Raw genomic sequence first — 22,732 nt, 5'->3', positions numbered from 1 at the left:
TGCTGGGTGAGGTCCCTCACCTTGTCCTCCATGGAAGCCACCATTCCCCTGGCTGCTGGAGCAGGGCAGGAGGCCCCTGATGAAGGTGGAATGCTGAGCTCATGGACAGATGATGGCACTGCAAATTGCTGTGATTCATCCTGGAGCTTTGGCTCGTGGACAACCTGCCTGAGCTTCTCAAACAGCTCAGACTGGAGGAGCTGGAGCTGGAAACCATCTGCAGGACTTTTAGCCCCTAAAAATCCCATTCTGGCCTGTCCAAACTCTGTGCTCACCCCCCCCCCCCCCCAGGAGCTTCTGCCCACAGGGAAGCATCAGGGGTTGTTGGCTCCAGAGCAGCAGGATCCATCTCCAGGGTGCTTTGGGATGTCCAAAGCCAAGCACAGACACCAGGCAACAGCTCCTCTGCTCCAACAGGGCTCTTGGAGGGGTTCCTAACACCCCACTACTTGCTCCTAACCCTCCATGTGCCTGGTTTCTCCCTACCTTTGAGCATGGCTTGATCCCAAAGGAATTGCTCTCAGCCACCTGGTGCAAGTGCAGCATTGTCCTGGAAGCAGGCACAGAAAATGAGACTCAAACTTCCTCCCCCCTCCCAGCACTCCCCAGCACCCCTGCCCCCTTCTCAGGGGACATCCCCAACACCCACAGGGACCCAGGGGACATCACAGGGAGAGGTTCCTGTGGCCCTGACCTGGATAAGGGAATAGAACTGGGACAAGAACCTTCACCCAGGGCAGCCCAGGGATGCCCAGCTTGTGGGGAAAGCCAGAAGTGAGTAGGGAAAGGGATCAGGTCTTGGTCTCATCTGAGCAGCCCAACCTCAGCTTTAGTGAAGGGGTGAAAAAAAAGCACCAGAAAATGTCCCTGTTCCCTAGGCAGTCACAGAGTCATGGAATGGTTTGGGATGGGAGAGACCTTCAGGGTCATCCAGTCCAATCCTTAACTCAGCACTGCCAGCTCAGCACTAAACCATGGCCCTCAGCACCACATCTCCACAGCTTTGAAACCCCTCCAGGGATGGAGACTCCACCACTGTCCTGGGCAGCCTGGGCCAGGCCTTGACAACCTTCAAGGGGAAGAAATTGTTCCTCATGTCCAACCTAAACCTATCCTGGGGCAACCTGAGGCCATTTCCTCTTGTCCTATCAGTTCTTCCTTGGGAGAAGACACCAACCCCCACCTCACTGCACCCTCCTTTCAGGGAGCTGTAGACAGCAATGAGGTCTGCCCTCAGCCTCCTCTTCTCCAGGATGAACACCCCCAGCTCCCTCAGCTGCTTCTCACCCAGCCCTGTTCTCCAGACCCCTCCCCAGCTTCCCTGCCCTTCTCTGGACCTACCCCACACCCTCAATGTCCTTCTTGGTGTGAGGAAGACCTGACCCCAGGATTTGCAGTATGAAGTCCCTGCAGCTCCATTGATGTCATCACTCTCTAATATCTTATCAGAGAAGGTCTCACAACCCACATTGCTGGAGCAAAGTTGGGCATCAACCCCAGCACAGCTCCTCACTGCTGGGGTACCCATCTGCCAGGTGAGGAGCAGAGCTGCCTGGTGCCATGGGAGCCACACACTCACCTCTGTGCCACATCCAACCCTGCCAGCAGCATGGGGAAGATGTTGAAGTTGCTTTCTCCATGGGGCTGCTGGGCAACACGAGACCTCTCCAGCAGCATGGTCTGGGGAGGGGATGGAGGCAGGTGTGAGCTGCAGCCCCCAGCCCCCAGGGACAGAGAGGGGACAGAAACACCCAGAGATGGGACTGGGAGATGCCCAGGAGGGGTTGGATTCCTCCTTGCAGGGTCATGGGTGGGTTTGGAGGCTGCTCCTCACTCTCACTTGGGGCTGTGCAGCACAGGCTGTGTGCTGGAGCTGGATTGTGCCCCAGGTATCATGCCAAGGAGCAATGTTTCAGGGCATGGGTGCAACACCCAGGGTCCCTCCCCACCTGTGGGGGTCTGGGTGATGTGATGGCCCTGGCAAAGGTGCTACAGTCTCACAATTAACCATTCCTGGGCTTGAGACAGGCCTTGATCTGCCTCCAGCCTTGCCAGGAATGCCAGCACTGACCCCAGGAACGAGTCCCTGCAGCGCTGGGATGTCCCAGATGGATTGTCCCATCCTCCCACAAGCACCTCAGGAAGGTGATCCAGAGAGTGAATGCTCCCAGGGGCACATTTCCACTCCTGAACAAGGACCAGAGGTGGCCACTGGGTCCTTGGTGGTTCCTGGGGCAGAGGAGGGGCAGCAACAGGGCAACCCTGGTGCTCCTCACCAGCAGACACCAGCTCAAGCTTTCTCCTCCACCAGAGGAGGCCCTGAGGACAGGGGCAGCTCTGATCAGAGTGCCTTTGCACAGCAGCCCTGCTGCTGCTGAGAGCCCTCTGAGGTTCTGCTGCAGGCTGCTGTGTGAGAAGCTGCCATTGAGAGGATGAACTCCAGATCTCCTCATCAGCAATCTCACTCCAGCCCTGAGCTCCTCACCAGGGGAGAGGGTGACAGGCAGCAGGGGACCCCCTGAGGCTGGCAGAGCTCCTGCTTGGCTCTGATTTGGGGCATCTTCAGTCCAGGAGGAGAAGCAGGGCAGGGCATTGCTCCTCTCGTGCCCAGCCTGGCTGGGACACGTGGCACAGGGGCTGTTCACCCCCATCCCAAGGACCTCCCCCCTCACCCAGTGGCAGGTCCCATGGGCACCTGGAGGTGAGCAGCAGTGATCTGGCCAGTGGCAGTGAAATCCAGCGAGAGGACCATGGAGAAGCGAGTGGAGCTGCTGCTGCAGCTGGTGGTCACTGACCCAAAGGCTCCCAGGATGGTGAACAGTGCCTGGATCTTCTCCACTGCAAAACCACCACCCCTGAGCAGCCCTGCACTGGCTGCAGTCCTGCACTGGCTGCAGTCCTGCACTGGCTACAGTCCTGCACTGGCTGCAGTCCTGCACTGGCTGCAGCCCTGCACTGGATACAGTCCTGCACTGGCTGCAGTCCTGCACTGGCTGCAGCCCTGCACTGGATACAGCCCTGCACTGGCTGCAGTCCTGCACTGGCTGCAGTCCTGCACTGGCTACAGTCCTGCACTGGCTGCAGTCCTGCACTGGCTGCAGCCCTGCACTGGCTACAGTCATGCAGTGGCTGCAGCCCTGCATCCCTCCAGTGCTCACTAGGAGAGAGCCAGAGCCCAGTATGGCTGCAGCAGCACAGCCTCAGGGCTGCACACAGGTGCTGGAGAAGGCTTCTGCCCAGAGTTCCTCCTTTTCCTGCCCTGTGCCTGAGACAATGCCATCCATGCTGCCCACTGTGCCCTCTGCCTGAGACCATGCCATCCACACTGCCCACTGTGCCCTACACCTGAGACCCTGATGCCCACACTGCCCCATTCCCAAGGCCATGCCATTCACACTGCCCACTGTGCCCTACAACTGAGACCCTGATGCCCACCCTGACCCATACCTGAGACCATGCCATCCATGCTGCCCACCATACTCTCTACCTTAGAATGTGCCACCCACACTTCTCACCATGCCCCATACCTGAGACTTTTATGTTCCCACAGCGCCTCATGCCTGAGAAGACACTGCCCACCATGCCCTGTGCTTGAGACCCTGATGCCCACACTGCTCCATCCCTGTGCCCTATACCCTAGACTATGCCATCTGCACCACCCATTATGTCCCATACCTAAACCCCCGATGCCTGCTGTGGCCCATACCCGAGACTGTGCCATCCAGGCTGCCTGCCATGCCCACCAGGTACTCCAGAGTGCTCTGGCAGCATGAGGTCTTGCCAGCCCCACTGCGTCCCAGGGGCACGATGGCCTGGTCCTGCCTCTGCAGCAGCAGCTTCCTGTAGGCTCTGAGTGCCACGGAGCAGATGTGTGGGGCTGGGGCATCCCGCTTGCCCCTCAGCACCTGTGGGCAGGGAGAGATTGGCACAGCCTGTCCCAGAGTCACAGAATGGTAGGGGTTGGAAGGCACCTCTGGAGATCAGCCAGTCCAAGCTCCCTGCCAAGGCAGGGGCACTTAGAGAGAGTCACACAGGAATACATCCAGGTGGGTTTAGAATGTCTCCAGAGATGGAGACTCCACCACCTCTCTGGGCAGCCTGCTCCAGGGCTCCAGCAGCCTTAAATTCAGGAAGTTCCTCCTCATGTTCAGATGGAACTTCTTCTGTTCCAGTTTGTGCCTGTGTCAATGGGCACCACTGGTATAAGCCTGGTGCCCTCCTCCTGACACCCACCCTTGAAGTGTTGATCAGCATTGATGAGATCCATCCTCAGTCTGCTCTTTCCAGAACAGGAAGCTCCAATTCTCTCCATCTTTCCACATCCCAGGTCCTTAGTGTCCCTCAAGCATCCCTGGTCATGTTGAGCACCCCTGGTGCTGAGTGTCCCTCAAGCATCCCCTGCCCTGAGCACCTTTGGTGCTGAGCGTCCCTCAAGTATCCCTTGCCCTGAGCACCTTTGGTGCTGAGTGTCCCTCAAGCATCCCCTGCCCTGAGCACCCCTGGTGCTGAGTGTCCCTCAAGCATCCCCTGCCCTGAGCACCCCTGGTGCTGAGCCTTCCCCTCGCATCCCCTGCTTTGAGCACCCCTGGTGCTGAGCCTTCCCCTCGCATCCCCTGCTTTGAGCACCCCGGTGCTGAGCCTTCCCCTCGCATCCCCTGCCTTGAGCACCCCTGGTGCTGAGCCTTCCCTCGCATCCCCTCGCTGTGATGGTCCCAGAGTGCCATCTGCTGGCACCGCAGTGCCCGGCGCCCTCCACCGCTGTCCCCGGGAGGGGTCGGTGACCTCTTCCTATGCGATCCCCCGGTCACCCCCCGCCCGTCTCACCTTCCCCGCGCTGCCGCTGGTGGCGAAGCTGGGTCTGATGGCCACCAGGCTGGGCCCGGCGTAGGTGCAGGGCAGGCGGGCTCGGTAGCGCTGCTGCAGCGTGTGCAGGGCACTGCACTCGTTGAGGCTGAGGAGCATGGCCAGGTCCTCGGCCAGGTCCAAGCTGGAGGGGTTGGTCTGTGGGGATCATGAAATCACGGACTGGTTTGGGTGGGAAAGGACCTTTCAAGCTCATCCAGTCCAACCCCCTGCACTCAGCAGGGACAGCTGCAGCCAGAGCAGGTTGCTCACAGCCCCAAACAACCTGATCTGCAATGGTTCCAGGGATGGGGCACCTCCCACCTCTCTGGGCAACCTGGGCCAGGCTCTCACCACCCTCAGGGTCAAACATTTCTTCCTTCTCCCCAGTCTGAATCTCCCTCTTTTACTTTCAAACCATCACCACTTGTCCTGTCACAACAGGCCCTGCTCAAAGTCCATCCCCAGCTCTCTGCTCAGCCCCTTTAAGCACTGAAAGGCCACCAGAAGGTCACCCTGCAGCCTTCTCTTCTCCAACCCCAACTCTCCCAGCTTGGCCTCACAGCTTCCAGCCCTCCCAGCATCCCTTTGTTCTTAAGGAACAGTCAGAGCCTCCCTTGACAGCATGGATCCCACCAGCACCCCAACACCTTGGACCTATCCAGCCTGGCCAGAGGGTCTAATCCTGCCTGGGCACTGCACTAGGCTGTGCGGGCTGAGGTGCCACCCCAAGGCGAGGAGGGGGCTCACCCTCTGCACGCAGTCCTCCTCCACCTCCGCGACGCTGCCGTCCCCCTGCCGGCGCACCCGGACCCTCCCTGCTGGCAGCTCCGGAGTCCCCACGTCTGGCTTCAGCTGCGTGGCTGCAAGAAGAGGACAAGTGAGTGCCATGACCAAAGCAGCTCCAGGCAGAGCTGCTGCTCCGTGGCGAGCTGCCAAGAGTCACCTCGGACCGCGGCAATGCTGAGGTGTGGCCCCGGCACAGCGTCAGAGCCCAGTGCCCACCCAGCTCCTGACCCACAGCCGGGATGGAGACAGCTCCTGGGCGGTGGAAAGGGAGGGCAGGGGAAGGCATTACCCAGTGTGAATCCATCCTCCTGGATCAGCCAGACCTTCTCTGCTTCGTACCAAGCTTCCCTCGGAGCCTGAGGGGAGCAGAGAGGGACCCTGCAGGACCCTGCAGGACCTGGGACGCAGGGTGAAGCCTGGAGGGCTGGGGACAACTTACCTGCTCTTTGTCCATGCTCTCATCCATCTCTTTACCCTCTCCTGGGGCTTTTTTGCTCTCTCCTGCTTCTTCCTTCACCTTTCCCATCTCCTTTCCCACATCTTCTGACTTCTCTTGGATCCCTCCTGGCTCCTCTTTGAGCCTCTCTGACTTCTCTGCAGTTTTTCCAGGCTTTTTAATTTCCTTTGGCTCCTTTTTCCCACCTCCAACATCCTTCTTCATCTTCTCTGGCTCTTTCTTGGCTGGTCCCAACTCCTTATTGGATCTCACCTTAGCTAGGGGCTCCTTGTACCCTGGGGGTGCCCCCTTCTCCTTCTTGGTGCTCTCAGGACCTGTCCCTTTGGGCACGTCCCCCTCCTTCACCAGGCCTTTGCTGAAGAGCTGGGGGCCTTTGCTGGGTGTGGGGGCTGCAGCTGGGGATCTGCCCCCCAGGAGAGGGCCCTTGGAGCTCTTCTCAGGGACTGGAGCTACAGGGCTGCTCCCTGGGCAAGGGTGCTTGGGGGTCTTCTCAGGAGCTGGAGTTAGGGGGCTGCTCCCTGGGCCAGGGTCTTTGTTGCTCTGCTCAGGGGCTGCAGCTGGGAAACTGCCACCCAGCCTGGGGTCCTTGGAGGTCTTCTCAGGACCTGGAGTCTGGGGGCTGCCCTTTGGGTGGAGGTCCTTGGAGGTCTTCTCAGGGGCTGGAGTTGGGGGGTTATTCCCTGGTCGGGGGTCCTTGGAGCTCTTCTCTGGGACTGCAGCTGGGGGGCTGCCCCCCAGGCAGGTATCTTTGGAGCTCTTCTCAGGCCACGATGACTTCTGTGCCTTGGGAGCCTCCAGCTGAGAGGTCTCTGGTTTGGGGGCAGCTGCAGCTGGGCTGGGTGCAGGGGAGGGGGCTTTGCTGGGGGTGGCCCCTGGTGAAGCCCTCCCAGCTGGCAGCTCCTTACGTGGGGGGCCCGGGAACCCCTTGCTCCCCTGCCCCTCTGCTTTCAGTCCGTTTTGCAGCAGCTGCACCTTGCTGGTCACTTCTCCTCCAGCAGCTGCAGTGACTCCACCTCGGGGCTTGTTGTCCTCCCCTGTGGGCTGCCAAGCAAAGGAGAGGAGCTGGTTCCAGCAGGGAGAGGGTGAAGGACCCAGCCCTGACCCTGGCCCCAGGAGCTGCAGCCCAGTGTGGGATACCTGTACCAAGCACAGCCTGGCAGGACACAGAGCTCCAGCCCTGACCCAGTTGCTCTGGACATGGCCAAGGGCTGCAGGTCACTCTGGCTGCATGGTTGCAGTTGGTGGTGGCAGCATCATCCTCCTTCTCCTCCCACTTGGAGCCATCTCATCCCTCCACCCACATCCTGGGCCGCCTCTGGGTGCCATGCCCAGGGGTGCCCTCCACACACTCCCTTTCCTGTGCTCATTACCCACCTTTAATTAACAGCCCCTTGCACTAAGGAAGTCTCCAGCACTGATTCCTCAAGTCTGGCAGCTGGCTGAGCCCCACCACGAGCCCCACGTCACCACACAGCCCACCTCAGGCAAAACCACCTCGTGCCTGGGGTGGGAGCTGGCTGGGGACAGAGGGGTACACCCAGGCAGTGCCAAGGCAAGACAGCCCTTGGGGTGTGGGCTCCACCACTGCTCACCTCCTCTTTCACACCAGCCTTGGGCTCCTTCTTCAGCCTGGCTGCCTTGGCCTCCTTCTCGGTCTCCCGCACGAGCTGCCGGATGAAGCCCCCCGGGATGACCGACAGGAGCAGGGGAGGGGTGGATGGTGCTGGGCCCCTGTCCTCCTCCCGGATCTGTTGGCAGGAGCAGAGGCTGAATTATGGGGTACAGTGCAGGGACAGGACCCCTGGCAGAGCCACCCTGTTGGGCATGCTAGAGGCACGAGCAGCAGGGCATCACTGCCCTGCTGTGCCAGCGTGGCTGCCAGCCCAGGCATCCTGCAGGCTGCCAGCGAGGCTGTGGGTCAGCCACAGGCACCAGGCTGGTTTGAGGATGAGCAGGAGAAGCACGAAGGAGAAAAGCCCTACGTGGAAGTGCTCACCATTCCAAGGAGGGCTGGGCACCATGAGGAGCCCTCATGCACTGCCAGCTCTGCCCAGTGCCCAGAAGCTGTGGCATGGTCCTGGGAGGAACCATCCTGGCAGTAGCAAGCCAAGAAGCAGCTCCTGGCATCACGGTGGCCACATGCAGAGCTGGGAGTCCCTCCGTGCTGGGCCCCAAGCTGAAACTGGCACCACTTCCAGCAGCTCCCCCAGCAAAGGGCTTTGCCAGCCCATCCATGCCCCCCACAGCAGCACTGGCATCAAACCCTGCAGAGCCCCCTGAGGCTCAGCCCTGCACCTGCCCCGAACAGCAACAAAATAGCTCAAAGCAGAACGTTCAGGCTGCAGAGGTGCCCAGAGCTGGCAAGGTCGGGCACAGCACGAGCCACACGTGCAGGAAGCCAAGGAGATGCCAACCCTGCTGGCATGTGGCAGGTTGGCTGCAGCGTGTGTCCCCCCCTCCAACATAGCAACAAGCCCTCTGGGCAGCCTATGAGCACCCAGCCCCAAAGCACCACCAGTGCCACCCAGACCAAGACTTTCCTTCTGCTCCCAGAGTGCCAGGCGCGAGGAGATGGCCATGGTGGTGGCAAGGTGGCACGGTGCTGCACAGAGAACCACGGGGAGAGAGGAGAGAGTTAGCCAGAGGCTGCTGCTGGCCACGGGGCTGGCAGCACCGTGACCTTGCTGGGCACTGCCCCAGTATGAGCTCATGACAGCAGATGGAGCATGACAGCATAGGGATGGGTCATGAGCAGCCACCTCCAGCCCTGACAGGGCATGGCAAGGTGCAGGGTGTTGGTGGCACCGGGGTGGTGCTGGGACCCCAGCACCCCGGGCTGGGCAGCAGAGGGTGGCCGCAGGAGCCTGCCCGTGCCCCATTTTGGGGGGGCACCTGTTGGGATCATTCATGCACCGAGCGTGTCGGGGCTCCTCTGGCCGCATCTCCTTGTACAGTAAAGGGCAGGAGCTCCAGGAGCGGCCAGGAGCTGGCTCAGGAATGTCCCTTGCCTTCCCAGCCAGCAGATCTGGCTGCCACGTGTCCTCAACTGCCACCAGGAACCAGCACCGCCCCCACGCTGTCCCCCCAAACAGAGCCCCTGCAGCAGGTCGCCCCCAACCCCTCATCCGGAGCTGGATCCTCGGTCCTGCTCTGCACCTGGGGAAACTGAGGCACGGGGGAACACCAAGCACCCAGCATGGCGCAAGCAAGGGCCGGGCACCACCACTCAGGCTCCCTCCCCATCTAGGAAGCAGGATGTGGCCCCATTTGGGTCTGGTCCCCACGTAGGAGCCCCCCAGGACCTGCTGCCATCCTGGTGGGTGCCAAGCGCCGGGGCCATCAAGGGGTCCAAGCCACCCTGCAGCAGGGGGCAGGGAGCACCACCCCCTTCCCCACCCCAGCCCTCCCCAGCACAGACTGGGAGCTGGAAGCCACCCCCAGAGCCGGGGCTGCCGCCATCCCCATCCATCCCCACCTAAAAATAGCTCTTCCCCGCCGAGGGGCCCACGGCCACGCTGCCAGCACAGCCTAACCCCTCCATGGGCCCCCGACCCCCCGACCCCCCAGCCCCAAAGGGCCACCTCAGAGCTCTCATACCTGGGCGAGGGGGCTGCGGGCACCGGGTGCTGTTAGCCCAGGCTGGCAGCGGGGCTGTGCCACCCGTGCGGGACCCGGCGAGCGGCGGCGGGCGGGCAGCGGCAGGCAGCAGGGCAGCGGCGTGTGCTCCCCCCACCGCCCCCCGGCACGGCAGCTGAGCTGACACATGTCACGGCTAAAAATAGCCCGGGCTAGGGAGAGATGGTGGCACGGCGGGGCCCTCCCGTTCCCTGGCCTCCCGGCGCCGCCTGCCACCTGCCCGTGCCACCCCTGCTCACCCGGCGTGCGGCTCGGTGCCCTCAGTGCCAACGCACCAAGTGGGACAACCAGCCTGGGCTGGCATAAGGCAGCCCAACGTGATGCAGGAGGGCTCCCCAGATTGTCCCCAGATACTCACAGCTGGGTGCTGCAGGAGGGCACCCCAGATTGTCCCCAGATACTCACAGCTGGGTGCTCCAGGAGGGCACCCCAGGCTGTCCCCAGATACTCACAGCTGGGTGCTGCAGGAGGGCACCCCAGGATGTCCCCAGATACTCACAGCTGGGTGCTGCAGGAGGGCACCCCAGGATGTCCCCAGATACTCACAGCTGGGTGCTGCAGCAGAGCTCCCCAGGCTGTCCCCAGATACTCACAGCTGGGTGCTCCAGGAGGGCACCCCAGATTGTCCCCAGATACTCACAGCTGGGTGCTGCAGGAGGGCACCCCAGGCTGTCCCCAGATACTCACAGCTGGATGCTCCAGGAGGGCAGCCCAGGCTGTCCCCAGATACTCACAGCTGGGTGCTGCAGGAGGGCAGCCCAGGCTGTCCCCAGATACTCACAGCTGGGTGCTCCAGGAGGGCACCCCAGGCTGTCCCCACATCCTCACAGATGGGTGCTCCAGGAGGGCACCCCAGGCTGTCCCCACATCCTCACAGATGGGTGCTCCAGGAGGGCTCCCCAGGCTGTCCCCAGATACTCACAGCTGGGTGCTGCAGGAGGGCAGCCCAGGCTGTCCCCAGATACTCACAGCTGGGTGCTGCAGGAGGGCAGCCCAGGCTGTCCCCAGATACTCACAGCTGGGTGCTCCAGGAGGGCTCCCCAGATTGTCCCCAGATACTCACAGCTGTGTGCTCCAGGAGGGCTCCCCAGATTGTCCCCAGATACTCACAGCTGGATGCTCCAGGAGGGCACCCCAGGCTGTCCCCAGATACTCACAGCTGGGTGCTGCAGGAGGGCACCCCAGGCTGTCCCCAGATACTCACAGCTGGATGCTCCAGGAGGGCACCCCAGGCTGTCCCCAGATACTCACAGCTGGATGCTCCAGGAGGGCACCCCAGGCTGTCCCCAAACCTCACAGTTGGCTGATGCAGGAGGGGATCCCAGATTGTCCCCACAGCTGGGTGCTGCAGGAGGGCACCCCATGTTGTCCCCCAGGTTCAAGCTCTGGCATGGGGCTCTCCAGAACACCCTGGCTCTCCATGCCAGCTCCAGCCCTGACATGGGGTTTGGAGCTGGGGAGGGACCTGAGAGTAGAGCTTAAAATAACCTCTCATGGTGGAAAGAAGAAATCACCCTAGGGCACCCCAGTGCCATGGCCAGTGTGGCCAGAAGCCTGGGCAAGGCAGGTAGGGTGCAGGGGACAGAGCCCTGGAAGCTGCCTGGCACCACCAGCCCCAACCTCACCCCTCCCCCAGAGCTCTGTACAGACCAGTGGGTGACCATGGAGGGGCAGAGGGTGACCCTCCAGGTCTGGCAGGACCCACATCACCAGAATCTGACACCTAGACAAGGCTGGAGGAGTGGGATGAGGCCAAGCCCAAGCCCTGCTGCTCCACATCTCCACTGAAGAGCTCCATGGATGTGCCCAAGGGATCAGCACCAACAGCTGCCAAAGCTCTGTTGGTAAGGAAAGGAACAGGGCTGTTGGTCTGTAGGTGCCTGGCAGCACACCAAGGCAAGCTCCAAGGTGCTCCAAACTCCTCTCCAGTCTCACATTTCCACCCAGGATGGCATAAGGACATGGATCTGGGTCATCCTTCGTGTGGTCCCTGATGGCACCACAGTCACAGGGCAGCCTGGTTGGGGTGCCCCTTAAGCTGCAAGCATCAAAGTCCCTCCTAAGTTTTTGGAAAGCCACCATTTGTCACCCCTAACACCTTTGTTGTCCCTGCAAGGGCTGTTTTTTGGGCTGCTCCACCACACAGGGCTGAAGATCACCCCCAGGATCCTCCTTTGAACAGCAGGCACTGTCCCACCAGCAACACACAGCCACCCATGGATAAAGCACAACCAGACATCAGTGATGGCTTCTCCAGCCAGCAAAGGGACTTACCTCTGTGCTGGGGACAACAGCACAACGAGGCCTGTTGTTCATGAGTCCCCTGGGTTCATCCTCTGCCTCACTGTGGTGGGACTGTGAGCTCCAGGCAGCAGTTGGACTTGATGATCTCAAAGGTCTCTTCCAGTCTCAAGAGTTCCATAATTCCATGATTCCATCCCTGCAGGCAGCTGCCTGTGCCAGCAGGAACAGCCCAACACAGCCTGGGAAGGGACAAGGGAGACCTGGCCAGGCTGGAGGGGTGGCCAGGGAGGAATCTCATGAAATTCAACAAATGCAGAGCCCTGCATCTGGGGAGGAACAACCCCATGGACTTGTTCAGGTTGGGGCTGAGCTGTTGGAGAGCAGCTCTGGAGAAAAGAATCTGGGAGTTCTGGTGGACAACAGGGTGCCCATGACCCAGCAGTGTGCCCTTGTGGCATTCTGGGGTACATTAAGAGTGTGGCCAGCAGGTTAAGGGAGGTTCTCCTCCCCCTTTTCTCTGCTCTGGTGAGGCCAGTTCTGGACTCTCCAGTTCAAGAGGGACAGAGACTTGCTGGAGAGGGTACAGCAAAGGGCTCCAAGGATGCTGAGGGGACTGGAACATCTCTGTGAGGAGGAGAGATTGAGAGCATTGGGGCCTTTTAGTCTGGAGGAGACTGAGGGGGATCTCATCAATGCTGATCAATACATCAAGGCTGGGTGTCAGGAGGATGGCACCAGGCTTTGTCCACTGGTGCCCAGTGACAGGACAAGGGCTAACAGGCACAAACTGGAATATCAGAAGCTCCATCTAAAGATGAGGAGGAACTTCTTGAATTTAAGGGTGAGGGAACCCTGGAGCAGGCTGCCCAGAGAGGTGGTGGAGTCTCCATCTCTGGAGACATTCCAAACCCACCCAGATGTGTTCCTGTGTGACCTTCTCTAGGTGCCCTTGCCTTGGCAGGGGGCTTGGACTGAGTGACCTCCAGAGGTGCCTTCCAAGCCCTGCCATGGTGTGGCTGTGTGAAAGAAGGAGGCAGCAGCAGACACGCAAAGGACGGCTTTTATTGGGGTTCTGGTGGAACGAGAGCAGCTGTACTGACCAACACACAGAAGCAGCTTGGCTGTGCCAAAGAAAGAACCCTTTCAAAAAGAAAAAAAAAAAAAAAACAACCCCAAAAAAACCCCCTCACAGCAGCAGAAACTCAGCATGGCACAGCTGGCACAAGTCTCTGTGGGAAGAGCTACCAGGAGGTGCAGCAGCAGCAGCAGCCAGAGGCCACCCTGCTCTGCACAATAAATATGAAAAGAGCCAAGTACAGAAAACGAAGAAATGCTTCTCAGAGATACAATATCCAAAGGTATTTACAGATTTCTGCCTTTTCTCACCCTTTCAGGACGCACCCAGGCCGGGGTCAGCTCTTTGAGAGGGTTCTTCAAACCCCTTGTAGCTCTTCACCTCCACCTGCTCTTCTTTTTTTTTTTTTGTCCATTTTACTCAAGGACCAAATGTTGGCACTGAAATGGTGCCAAGTCAAAACCCCTCTCCCAGGATCCTCTCCCTTTATTCTGGTTTTCAGACTCATTTGGATCTGCCAGCTCAACCCAGCTCTCCAACCTCTCCCCTTTCCTCAAGGGATGGATGCAGTTGGGAAAGCCTCTTCCCAGTCCCACATCCAACCACAGCTCCATGTCTCCTTCCCCCCAGTCTGGCAGCACGGTGAGTTCCATAAATCCAGCTAAATCCTCCTCCTGGATCAACAACCACCTTTCTGTGCCCATCCTTAGGTTTGCTAATGAAGCCTTGCCTGGCCACACCTCAGGTTTGGGCTGCTGGGCTTGGCACTGTCCCAATCATGCCAAGAAAAAATGGGTACCAGTGCAATTCCAAACCCACTGTGGCCTTCTTCCATCAGGAGAGGTGGCTCCAGCAGCACAGCTGGGTAAAGCCACATCCCACCCTTGAGGTGTCACCTGGTGAACCCCTGAGGAGCCTTCAGGAGCCCTTGAGGAGAATGGCCTTCAAGCTCAACCACAGTGGAAATCAACACCAAGTCCTTCAATACCTTGAGAATCCCTCAGCCTGCAAAGGTTGCACCTGGCATTATTTTCAGCAAATGCTGGATTTGGTTTTTGCTGGATTTTTGCTGGAGTTACCTGCTGGATTTGCTGCTGGTTTTGTGCCATGCTCAGGAAGGAGCTGCCTGGTTTGGGGATCTCCAGATGTGCCCAGTGGGAACAGCAGCACAGAGAACACATCTGGCAGGTTGGGCCTGAGCCACGGAGGATGGCAGCAGGGCTGAGCCCCACTCCTCACAGCTACCCACAGCAAGGGACTGGCTCTGAGGTGGCTCCAGCTCGGGGAGCATAGGCTTAAGGGATGGTCCTGGGGTACCCATTCCCCTCCTCAGCTCTGTGCCATGGCTGGGCAGCTGCCCTGGCTGCTCAGCTCCACAGACACCTCTCCTACCTTCACAGGTTCCAAACCATCTTCAAGAACCAAGTAACCACTTTGAAACAGCAACAATTATTCCCAGTAAAAACATTTTTGTCACCACTGATGCCAGTTAGCCCAGCTCTGCTCCATGCCAACATCAGGCACCACTCCAGGGCTCCAGCTCCTCTCTGGGCTCATTCCCCCTGGGACTGCAGAGCTTTGCCAACACCTGAGGTGAAGGCTGAGCTCTTTCAAAGTCCAAACTGATCCCTGGCCCCAATTTAGGGCAATTAGTCCTCATTAACCCAACAGAGAGACTCCTGGGAATCAACACCTGCTCCCTGGAATGCCACAGAGTAGAGGGAAGATGGAAACACCAACTCAAGGAGGTCTGGAGCTGCTTCCGCAGCTGGAGGTGGTCCTGAAGTGCAAAGGAAGAGAGGAGCTGGGTGGGCTGAGGGGACTATGAGGACTTTCTGATGAAAACCAGAATAAAGCTGCTGGATCCTGCTGGAAAGGAACTGCCACTTCCGTACGGATGCGGAGCAGAAGTTGTGTGGAATGTCAAGAAGTTGGAGGAAAAAAAATAAAACCAAAAAAAGTAAATTTAATAAATAATATAAAATGCCTTTTTTTTATTATTATTTCTTCTCTTTTTTTTTTCTCTTTTTTTTTTTTTTTAAATCTATTTCTTTCTTTCTCTTCTTGGTAAAATAGAATTCTTGGCTTCGATAGCTACACACAACGACCTTCACAGCAGAACAAAATAAAAGCAGAGAGGCCGTGGGTGATTCTTTTTTTTTTTTTTTTTTAGGTTTGTTTGTCTTGGTTTTGTTTTGTTTTGTTTTTTTTTTTTTAGTTGAACACAAAAATAATAATAATAATAATATAATAATAAAAAAAATTACAATTTCAACAACCCGACGTTGCTCCACACGATATGTACACCATGGGGTGGTGGGGGTAGGAAGGGATGGAGGGGACAGAAAGCAAAGGGACAACAGAGAGGGGAGGATAATCTCAGAACTCCTCAGACATTTGGCTATACACAACACTCTCTGGAGAGTTTTAGATATAATTATTTTTTTTTTCTCCTCTTTTTTTTTGTTTTATTTTATACAATATTAAAATTAAATTCCTCTGCTTTTCCAAAATAAGCTTCTCGGGCTTCTGTTTAATCTCTAGAACCAACCCCGTTCCTTACCTTAAGTGCTGCTAGAATTATTTACTCTCTACTGTACACTTCACAACCAGGCCTTCCTCCAGGTCTATGCAGAGTGTGAGCATCTCAAAAGTCAAACTGCAGCCTTGGCATCTGCTGTGTGGGGACCAGCAAAGACCTATGCGCAGTGGCCAGCGCCTGCAGTACGTAGATATGGAGGTGATGATGTGAGAGAGGAACCTACTCCTGAAACCCACCAGAGCAACACTGAGCCCCAGATAACTGCCCTGGCTGTGAGCTCCTTTCCTGTAGACCCACAGAACATTGATGCACAGAGTCACCACAATGCATGAGAGCACACCTGGAATACTGCGTCCAGGTTTGGGCTTCCCCCGGTTCAAGAGAGGCAGGGATCTATGCTGGAGAGAGTCCAAAGGAGAGCTGTGAGGATGAGGAAGGGATTGGAACATCTCTGCTAGGAAGAAAGACTGAGAGACCTGGGGTTGTTTAGTCTAGAGAAGAGAAGGCTGAGAAGGGATCTGATCAATATCTATAAATATCTGAGGGGTGGGTGTCAAGAAGCGGGTGCCAGGCTGTCAGTGATGCCCAGCGACAGGACAAGAACAACAGGGACAAGGTGGAACACAGGAGGTCCCACCTCAACATGAGGAGACACTTCTTTGCTGTGAGGGTGCTGGAGTACTCGAACAGGCTGCCCAGAGAGGTTGTGGAGTCTCCTTCTCTGGAGACTTTCACAACCCACCTGGATGTGTTCCTGTGTGGCCTGCTCTAGGTGATCCTGCTTTGGCATGGAGGCTGGACTCAACGATCTCTAGATCTTCCAGCTCCTAACACTCCATGACTCTACAAAGGCCTTGGTCCTACTTGTGATGGCCATGCTGCCACAAAACCAACACCTCAAGCAGCTCCACTGGACACCAAGTGGCCACTCGTAGAGGACCACAACATGGTTTGTTTTAGCACCAAATACACATTTCCTACTCTCTGTGCACCATCTGCACTGACACTACAACCAGAACCCATCCCATGGTCCTGTTTCCTTCTCTCCCCCTTGACAGAAGTAGGAGAAGAAGAACTTCTGCTACTGTGTTTCTAAAGGAGAGTTGTTGGCATGAAGAGAGCTTCAAGACATGAAGAGAACTTCCAAGCTGAGGTCTGTCTCCTGGAGCTGGGGGCACTGTCCCTAGCTGCCAGACTGCCCTTCCACACACCCCACCAGTGTTCCAAAAGTCTTTGTTTCTGGAGCCCAAGTAGGAACCTCAAACAGAAGCTGGGGGAGTTGCAGGATTTACACCAGCAGTGGTGGGAGAACCAACTTGTGAGGCTGCACCTGGAGACTTTGCTGGAACAGTGACAGGAGACACTGCTCCAATATAACTAAGAGGAAGAGGTTTGGTATTTAGAAAAGAGCAGACCCTACAGTTGGGTGAGGGGTTCAAAAAAGTCAGTCAAGGATCCTTCAACAGTTTCATGAACTTGCAAAAGAATGACCAAAAAAAAAAAAATCAGAATTGCCCCTTTTTAGCAGCAATCTCAGCTGACATGGTGCCCAGGGAACACTTCGCATCACCAGCCAAGCTCCTGCCCAGCTCCAAACAGCTCCTTAGTCCCATTCTGCTTGCAGCAGGAAAAACTGGGGCTTGGCTTCCCCTGCACTGAAATTTCACCTCAAAGAATGATTTTGGCAAGAACTGGCTGAATCTTGATCTGGAACAAGATCTGGATTTAGAGCAACTGCCACTGAGCTAACGTCACAGGCAAAAGGGAAAGGCAGGGAAGGGAAAAGCAAAAAGGGAAAGGAAAGGCAAAAGGTGTGAAGGGAAAGGCAAAAAGGGGAGAGGGAAAGGCAGAAAGGGAAGAGGGAAAGGCAGAAAGGGGAGAGGGAAAGGCAGAAAGGGAAGAGGGAAAGGCAGAAAGGGAAGAGGGAAAGGCAAAAAGGGGAACGGGAAAGGCAAAAAGGGGAGAGGGAAAGGCAAAAGGGAAAGGAAGAGAAAGGGGAGAGGAAGGGAAAGGGAGGGAAGGAAAAGGTGAAGAGGGAAAAAGGGAAAAGCAAAAGGCTAAGAAAGGGAAAGGGCAAAGGGGAAAGAAGGGAAAGGCAAAATGGGAAAAGGGAAGGGGAAGGGAAAGGGAAAGAGAAAGGGAAAAGTGAAAAGAAGGGAAAGGCAAAATGGGAAAAGGAAAGGGAAAGGCAAAAGTGAAAAAAGGGAAAGGCAAAAAGAGAAAGGAAAGGCAAAAAGAGAAAGGAAAGGCAAAAAGAGAAAGGAAAGGCAAAAAGAGAAAGGAAAGGCAAAAAGAGAAAGGAAAGGCAAAAAGAGAAAGGAAAGGCAAAAAGAGAAAGGAAAGGCAAAAAGAGAAAGGAAAGGCAAAAAGGGAAAGGAAAGGCAAAAAGAGAAAGGAAAGGCAAAAAGGGAAAGGCAAAAGGGGAAAAAGAAAGGGAACAGCGAAAGGGGAAAGGAAAGGGAAAGGCAGGAGGGGGAAAAGGAAATGCAGAGAGCTGCAGCTCCCCCAGAAGTCACTGTTCCCCCCAGCCCAGCTCCTGCAGCATTTCCCCATCTTCCAGCACCACCTCACTCCTGCTGCTGCTCCCAGGACCTGGCCTCACTGCATTTGTCCGCTCATACGTCAGGGACAAAGAATACCCAGACAACAATCCTGCAGCTCTGGGGGCAGGTGGCCATGGCAGGAGGTGTTTAACAGCAGCATGTCATCCTCTATTTTGAAATCTAAGATCAAACAATTCTCCTCCATGCTCAGATTTTCACTGCAGCTGATTTGCTTTTAAAGGACTTCCAGATAACTTGTTTAAACCCCTCCCCTGTGCTGAATCATTCATTCAGCTCTGCTGATGCCCAAAGCTCCAGTTTCTTCTCTCTTTACTTCCTTGAACATTAATTTAAAAAAAATAAGTCCTGTAAATATGGTCAAAACACACAAAAGACAATGCTGAGCCTTCTTCCCTCTGCATTGAACACAATCTCCTAGACCTTCTGCTGAAGTCCCTCATGTAAACTAACACCACCCAGGATCTCTGGCCAAGAAAACACCTCAGAGAGTCTGATACCTAAACCAGGATGGAGCAGTATTGAAGATTTGCTTGGAAGATTTGGAAGCATGGAAGATTTGCTTGCTCTCCCTCCACATCAGCAGAAGCAGTCAGCTCCCTAGCTCAAAAAAGAGACAGGGATCTGCTGGAGAGAGTCCAATGCAGAGCTATGAGGATGATGAAGGGACTTGAACATCTCTCCTGTGCAGAAAGACTGAGAGATCTGGGGCTGCTTAGGTCTGGAGAAGAGAAGGCTGAGAGGGGATCTGATCAACATCTATAAATATCTGAGGGGTGGGTGTCAAGAAGCAGGTGCCAGGCTCTTTCAATGATGCCCAGTACTAGCACAAGTAACAAGGGGTACAAGGTGGAACCCAGGAAGTTCCACCTCAACATGAGGAGAAACTTCTTTGTTGTGAGGGTGCTGGAGCCCTGGAGCAGGCTGCCCAGAAAGGTTGTGGAGTCTCCTTCTTTGGAGACTTTCACAACCCACCTGGATGTGTTCCTGTGTGGCCTGTCCTACGTGATCCTGCTTTGACAGGGGGTCTCTAGAGGTCCCTTCCAACTCCTAACATTCTATGATTCTACAGAGGCCTTGGTCCTACTTGTGGTGGCCATGCTGCCACAAAACCAACCCCTCAAGCAGCTCCACTGCTATGAGTCTATGAAGTCTGGGATGTCTACTCTGCACAACCATGGTTGCTTCATGGTTTTGTGTAGAGCAAAGATAGGGACCCAGGAGTGATCCAGCAGACGTACCGAGGCTCCTGGCCACTTTCACCCAGCACATGCACTGCAATGCATTGGCTTGGAGTAAATTCCTCTTTTCTTGTTGTTGTTATTGGTTTGTTTTTTTTTTTTTTTTTTTTTTTTTTTTTTGTTTGGCTTGGTTTTTGTTTGTTTGTTTAATGTTTAAAAAGTGCAGTCGACCTGAAATGGAAAAAAAAAGTTGGCTGTAAACTTGTCAAAAGGAATCTTGCTCTTTAAAAACCTGTGCTAAAAAGAGTTGGGATTGAGACAATGGAGCACTAAGATGAAGCTACCAGCAATTCCTCTTCACCAGCCAGGACTCTATGGTGTCAGTTATAGAACTGCATACATGGAGAGAAGGAGCAGAAACCGGTGGTAGCTACTATTAGTGAGTACAACAACCCCAGGGAGTAACCTCAGTTCAATGCTTCCATGAAGTAGCAATAACATTTAAACCACAGGACAGTTAGAATTCAGTACTTTGAAGTGCATAAGAGAGTCACACACTGTTGGTCATCAGCAGTATGGAGAAAGGTTACCATTGAGTCAGCAGTAATGGTTGGAAAGGACATGGCAACACGACGGGTTAAAGGTTAGCCAACAGGGCAGCTCTGCAGCTCCTTCCACTGCCCAGCAGCTCTGTTGGTGTCCCACATGCCAGGGGAATCCCAGCCAGCAGAAACCATCCCAGCCTCCAGGCAAGGGTATTGCAGGCAAAAGGTTTTCCTTCCATCAGTAGTTCCAGAGCCACGGACCACGATTCGGACACCACCGGGGTGTGGGGATGAGTGGGAGCAACACGCAGCCTCCACGCTTGGTCATCTCCACCACTGCCAGGAGCATGAATTCACTTGCCATTGTGCCAGCCTCCACAACCTCCAGAGACAGAGTTCTGACATGATCCCAGCCTTCACAACCTCCAGAGACAGAGTTCTGACATGATCCCATGCTGTAAACATCTAATTCTTCCTCTCCTAAGCAGATCCTGCATCCAGGATTGCACAAAGTAACTCATAAGGATGCTGTGAAACTCAGCATGTTCACCAAGAAGCTTTTTTTTTTTTTTTTTCCCCTAAGTGAACTTGGTCTCCTGCTTCTCCTACAGCCCATTGCTGTTCCTGTGGCTGAGGGGTGGTTTGGAAAGCTCTACAACTGTGGAGCGAGATTTATTGAGGAACTTCGGAGCCCGGCGCAGCAACCTCTGTGCCTCAGTGAAAGCTTCTGTCAGCTCCTTCTTCCACTGGACAAATTCTGGGTCACTCTGAAAGAGAGAGAGAAGTACAGAATCATGGTCTGGGTTGGGTTGGAAGGACCTTCAAAGCTCATCCAGTCCAACCCCCCTGCAGTCAGCAGGGACATCTGCAACATTGGCAGCAAGGCTGGTGAGAGGCCTTGAGCACAAGGCCTATGAGGAGAGGCTGAGGGAGCTGGGGTTGTGTAGCCTGGAGAAGAGGAGGCTCAGGGGAGACCTTTTTGCTCTCTACAACTACCTGAAAGGATGTTGTAGCCAGGTGGGGGTTGGTCTCTTCTCCCAGGCAACCAGAACAAGAGGACACAGTTTCAAGCTGTGCCAAGGGAAGTTTAGGCTGGAGGTGAGGAGAAAGTTCTTCCCAGAAAGAGTAATTGGCCAGTGGAATGTGCTGCCCAGGGAGGTGGTGGAGTCACCATCCCTGGAGGTGTTCAGAAAAAGCTTGGCTGTGGCACTTGGAGCCAGGGTTGAGTTGTCAGGAGGTGTTAGGTATTAGGTATTAGGTTGGACTGGATGATCTCTGAGGTCTTTTCCAACCTGGTTGATTCTGTGATTCTGTAACTAGAGCAGGTTGCTCACAGCCCCAAACAACCTGACCTGCATTGGTTCCATGGGGCAGCTCCCACCTCTCTGGGCAACCTGGGCCAGGCTCTCACCACCCTCAGGGTCAAACATTTCTTCCTTCTCTCCAGTCTGAATTTCCCTCTTTTAGTTTAAACCTTCACCCCTTGTCCTGTCACAACAGGCCCTGCTAAATGTCTGTGTAGCAGTTTGGCACTTCATAGCAAACTAGGATGACCTTCAAGGGTCACTTCCAACCTGTGGAACTGCCAACAGTGTCTTCTCTCTTAGGCAGCACTTTAGGCAGCTTATTTGAGTTTTCTGGAGGAATGAGTAACTTTGGACACTGAAAAATGGGCAGCTCCTCCATCACCCTGCCCAAGCCAGGCAAGGCAGCCAGCCAAGGTGTTCTGAGGACTTGTGTACTTCCCTCACAAACACACCAGCAGCTGAGGGTATGAGGAGCAGATGAGGGAACTGGTGTTGTTCATGTTGGAGAAAAGGAGCCTGAGGGGAGACCTTCTGGCTCTCTACAGCTCCTTGGAAGGAGGTTGGAGCCAGGTGAGGGTTGGTCTCTTCTCCCAAGGAACAAGAGACAGGACAAGAGGAAATGGCCTCAAACTGCCCCAGGCGAAGTTTAGGTTGGACATGAGGAACAATTTCTTTCCCTTGAGGGTTGTCAAGGCAGGGTTGCCCAGGGCAGTGGTGGAGTCCCCATCCCTGGAGGGGTTACAGAGGTGTGAAGGTGTGATGCTGAAGACCACGGCAGTGCTGGATTAATGGTTGGACTTGAACCTCAAAAGATCTTTCCCAACCAAAATGATTCTTTGACTCTACGAGCTAAGTGGGGTGAGACACATGCCAACAAGACCTTTGAAGCCCATGCAAGTAGAGAAGTTCATAAGTTCTTAGCTCTTTACTAAACTCATTTGGACCTCAAACTCAATGAAATCCACCATGGCAGCTGGCACAGCTGCACCCTTTCTACTTTCAACATTCAAGTGTGATAAAATCCTCCCTGTTTGGCTTAGGTTCAGCTTTGCTCCGTGACAGGTAACAGGTGAAGAACAGACCCCAAAACCTTCTCAGTCATTTTATCACAACACACAAACCAATCTGATCGACAGCTGCTGGCAAAGAAGGTCTCACCTCACACTGCAGGACAAACTGCTTTCCTCCTTTGATCCTCAGCAAGATGCACTTCTTGTCTTTAATTTGAGTTTCTTCCACAGACACGATTTGTTCCATGGTCAGCAGGTTTTGCTGGAGTGTTTGCAAAAAAGCAGAGAGATGATTCCAACCAAAAAAAAAAAACCACAAAAACCCAAAAAACCTGCTGCCCCTCAGCTGAAGCCTCTGTCTGATTGTCCTGGGCTAGTTTGTGAACATCACCAGTCATGACACAAAATCTTTCTTTCTTTCTGAGGACTGGCTCATGAACTAAAGATAGATTATAAGGTAAGAGGGAGATTTAGCAAAGGGCTTGGTTGTTTCAACAGAGACAAGGAGATGGAAGCTATGGAAGCCAGTAATGACAGCATGGA

At 55.4% G+C, this 22,732-nt stretch overlaps 2 protein-coding genes across 2 annotated transcripts in view; both read right to left on the bottom strand.

The window, feature by feature from the left end:
• The window catches only part of MYO18B (myosin XVIIIB), an 83,721-nt gene extending 75,054 nt beyond the window's left edge, over positions 1-8,667 (bottom strand). Inside the window, exons 1-10 of the mRNA XM_054392567.1 lie at positions 8,631-8,667; positions 7,681-7,838; positions 6,067-7,129; positions 5,921-6,028; positions 5,593-5,705; positions 4,825-5,001; positions 3,707-3,905; positions 2,696-2,838; positions 1,580-1,680; positions 487-550 (exon numbers count right to left, since the gene is read on the bottom strand). Of these exons, the coding sequence (XP_054248542.1) occupies positions 487-550; positions 1,580-1,680; positions 2,696-2,838; positions 3,707-3,905; positions 4,825-5,001; positions 5,593-5,705; positions 5,921-6,028; positions 6,067-7,129; positions 7,681-7,838; positions 8,631-8,667 (2,163 nt within the window). The remainder of the gene's footprint in view (positions 1-486; positions 551-1,579; positions 1,681-2,695; positions 2,839-3,706; positions 3,906-4,824; positions 5,002-5,592; positions 5,706-5,920; positions 6,029-6,066; positions 7,130-7,680; positions 7,839-8,630) is intronic.
• An 11,810-nt stretch (positions 8,668-20,477) lies between these two features.
• Positions 20,478-22,732, bottom strand: part of GRK3 (G protein-coupled receptor kinase 3) — a 92,244-nt gene continuing 89,989 nt past the window's right edge. Inside the window, exons 20-21 of the mRNA XM_054392657.1 lie at positions 22,338-22,451; positions 20,478-20,639 (exon numbers count right to left, since the gene is read on the bottom strand). Coding sequence (XP_054248632.1) covers positions 20,478-20,639; positions 22,338-22,451 — 276 coding nt within the window. The remainder of the gene's footprint in view (positions 20,640-22,337; positions 22,452-22,732) is intronic.

Source organism: Indicator indicator, chromosome 26, assembly GCF_027791375.1.
Source record: "Indicator indicator isolate 239-I01 chromosome 26, UM_Iind_1.1, whole genome shotgun sequence".
Classification (NCBI taxonomy): domain Eukaryota; kingdom Metazoa; phylum Chordata; class Aves; order Piciformes; family Indicatoridae; genus Indicator; species Indicator indicator.
This window is presented reverse-complemented; position numbering and strand designations above follow the sequence as displayed.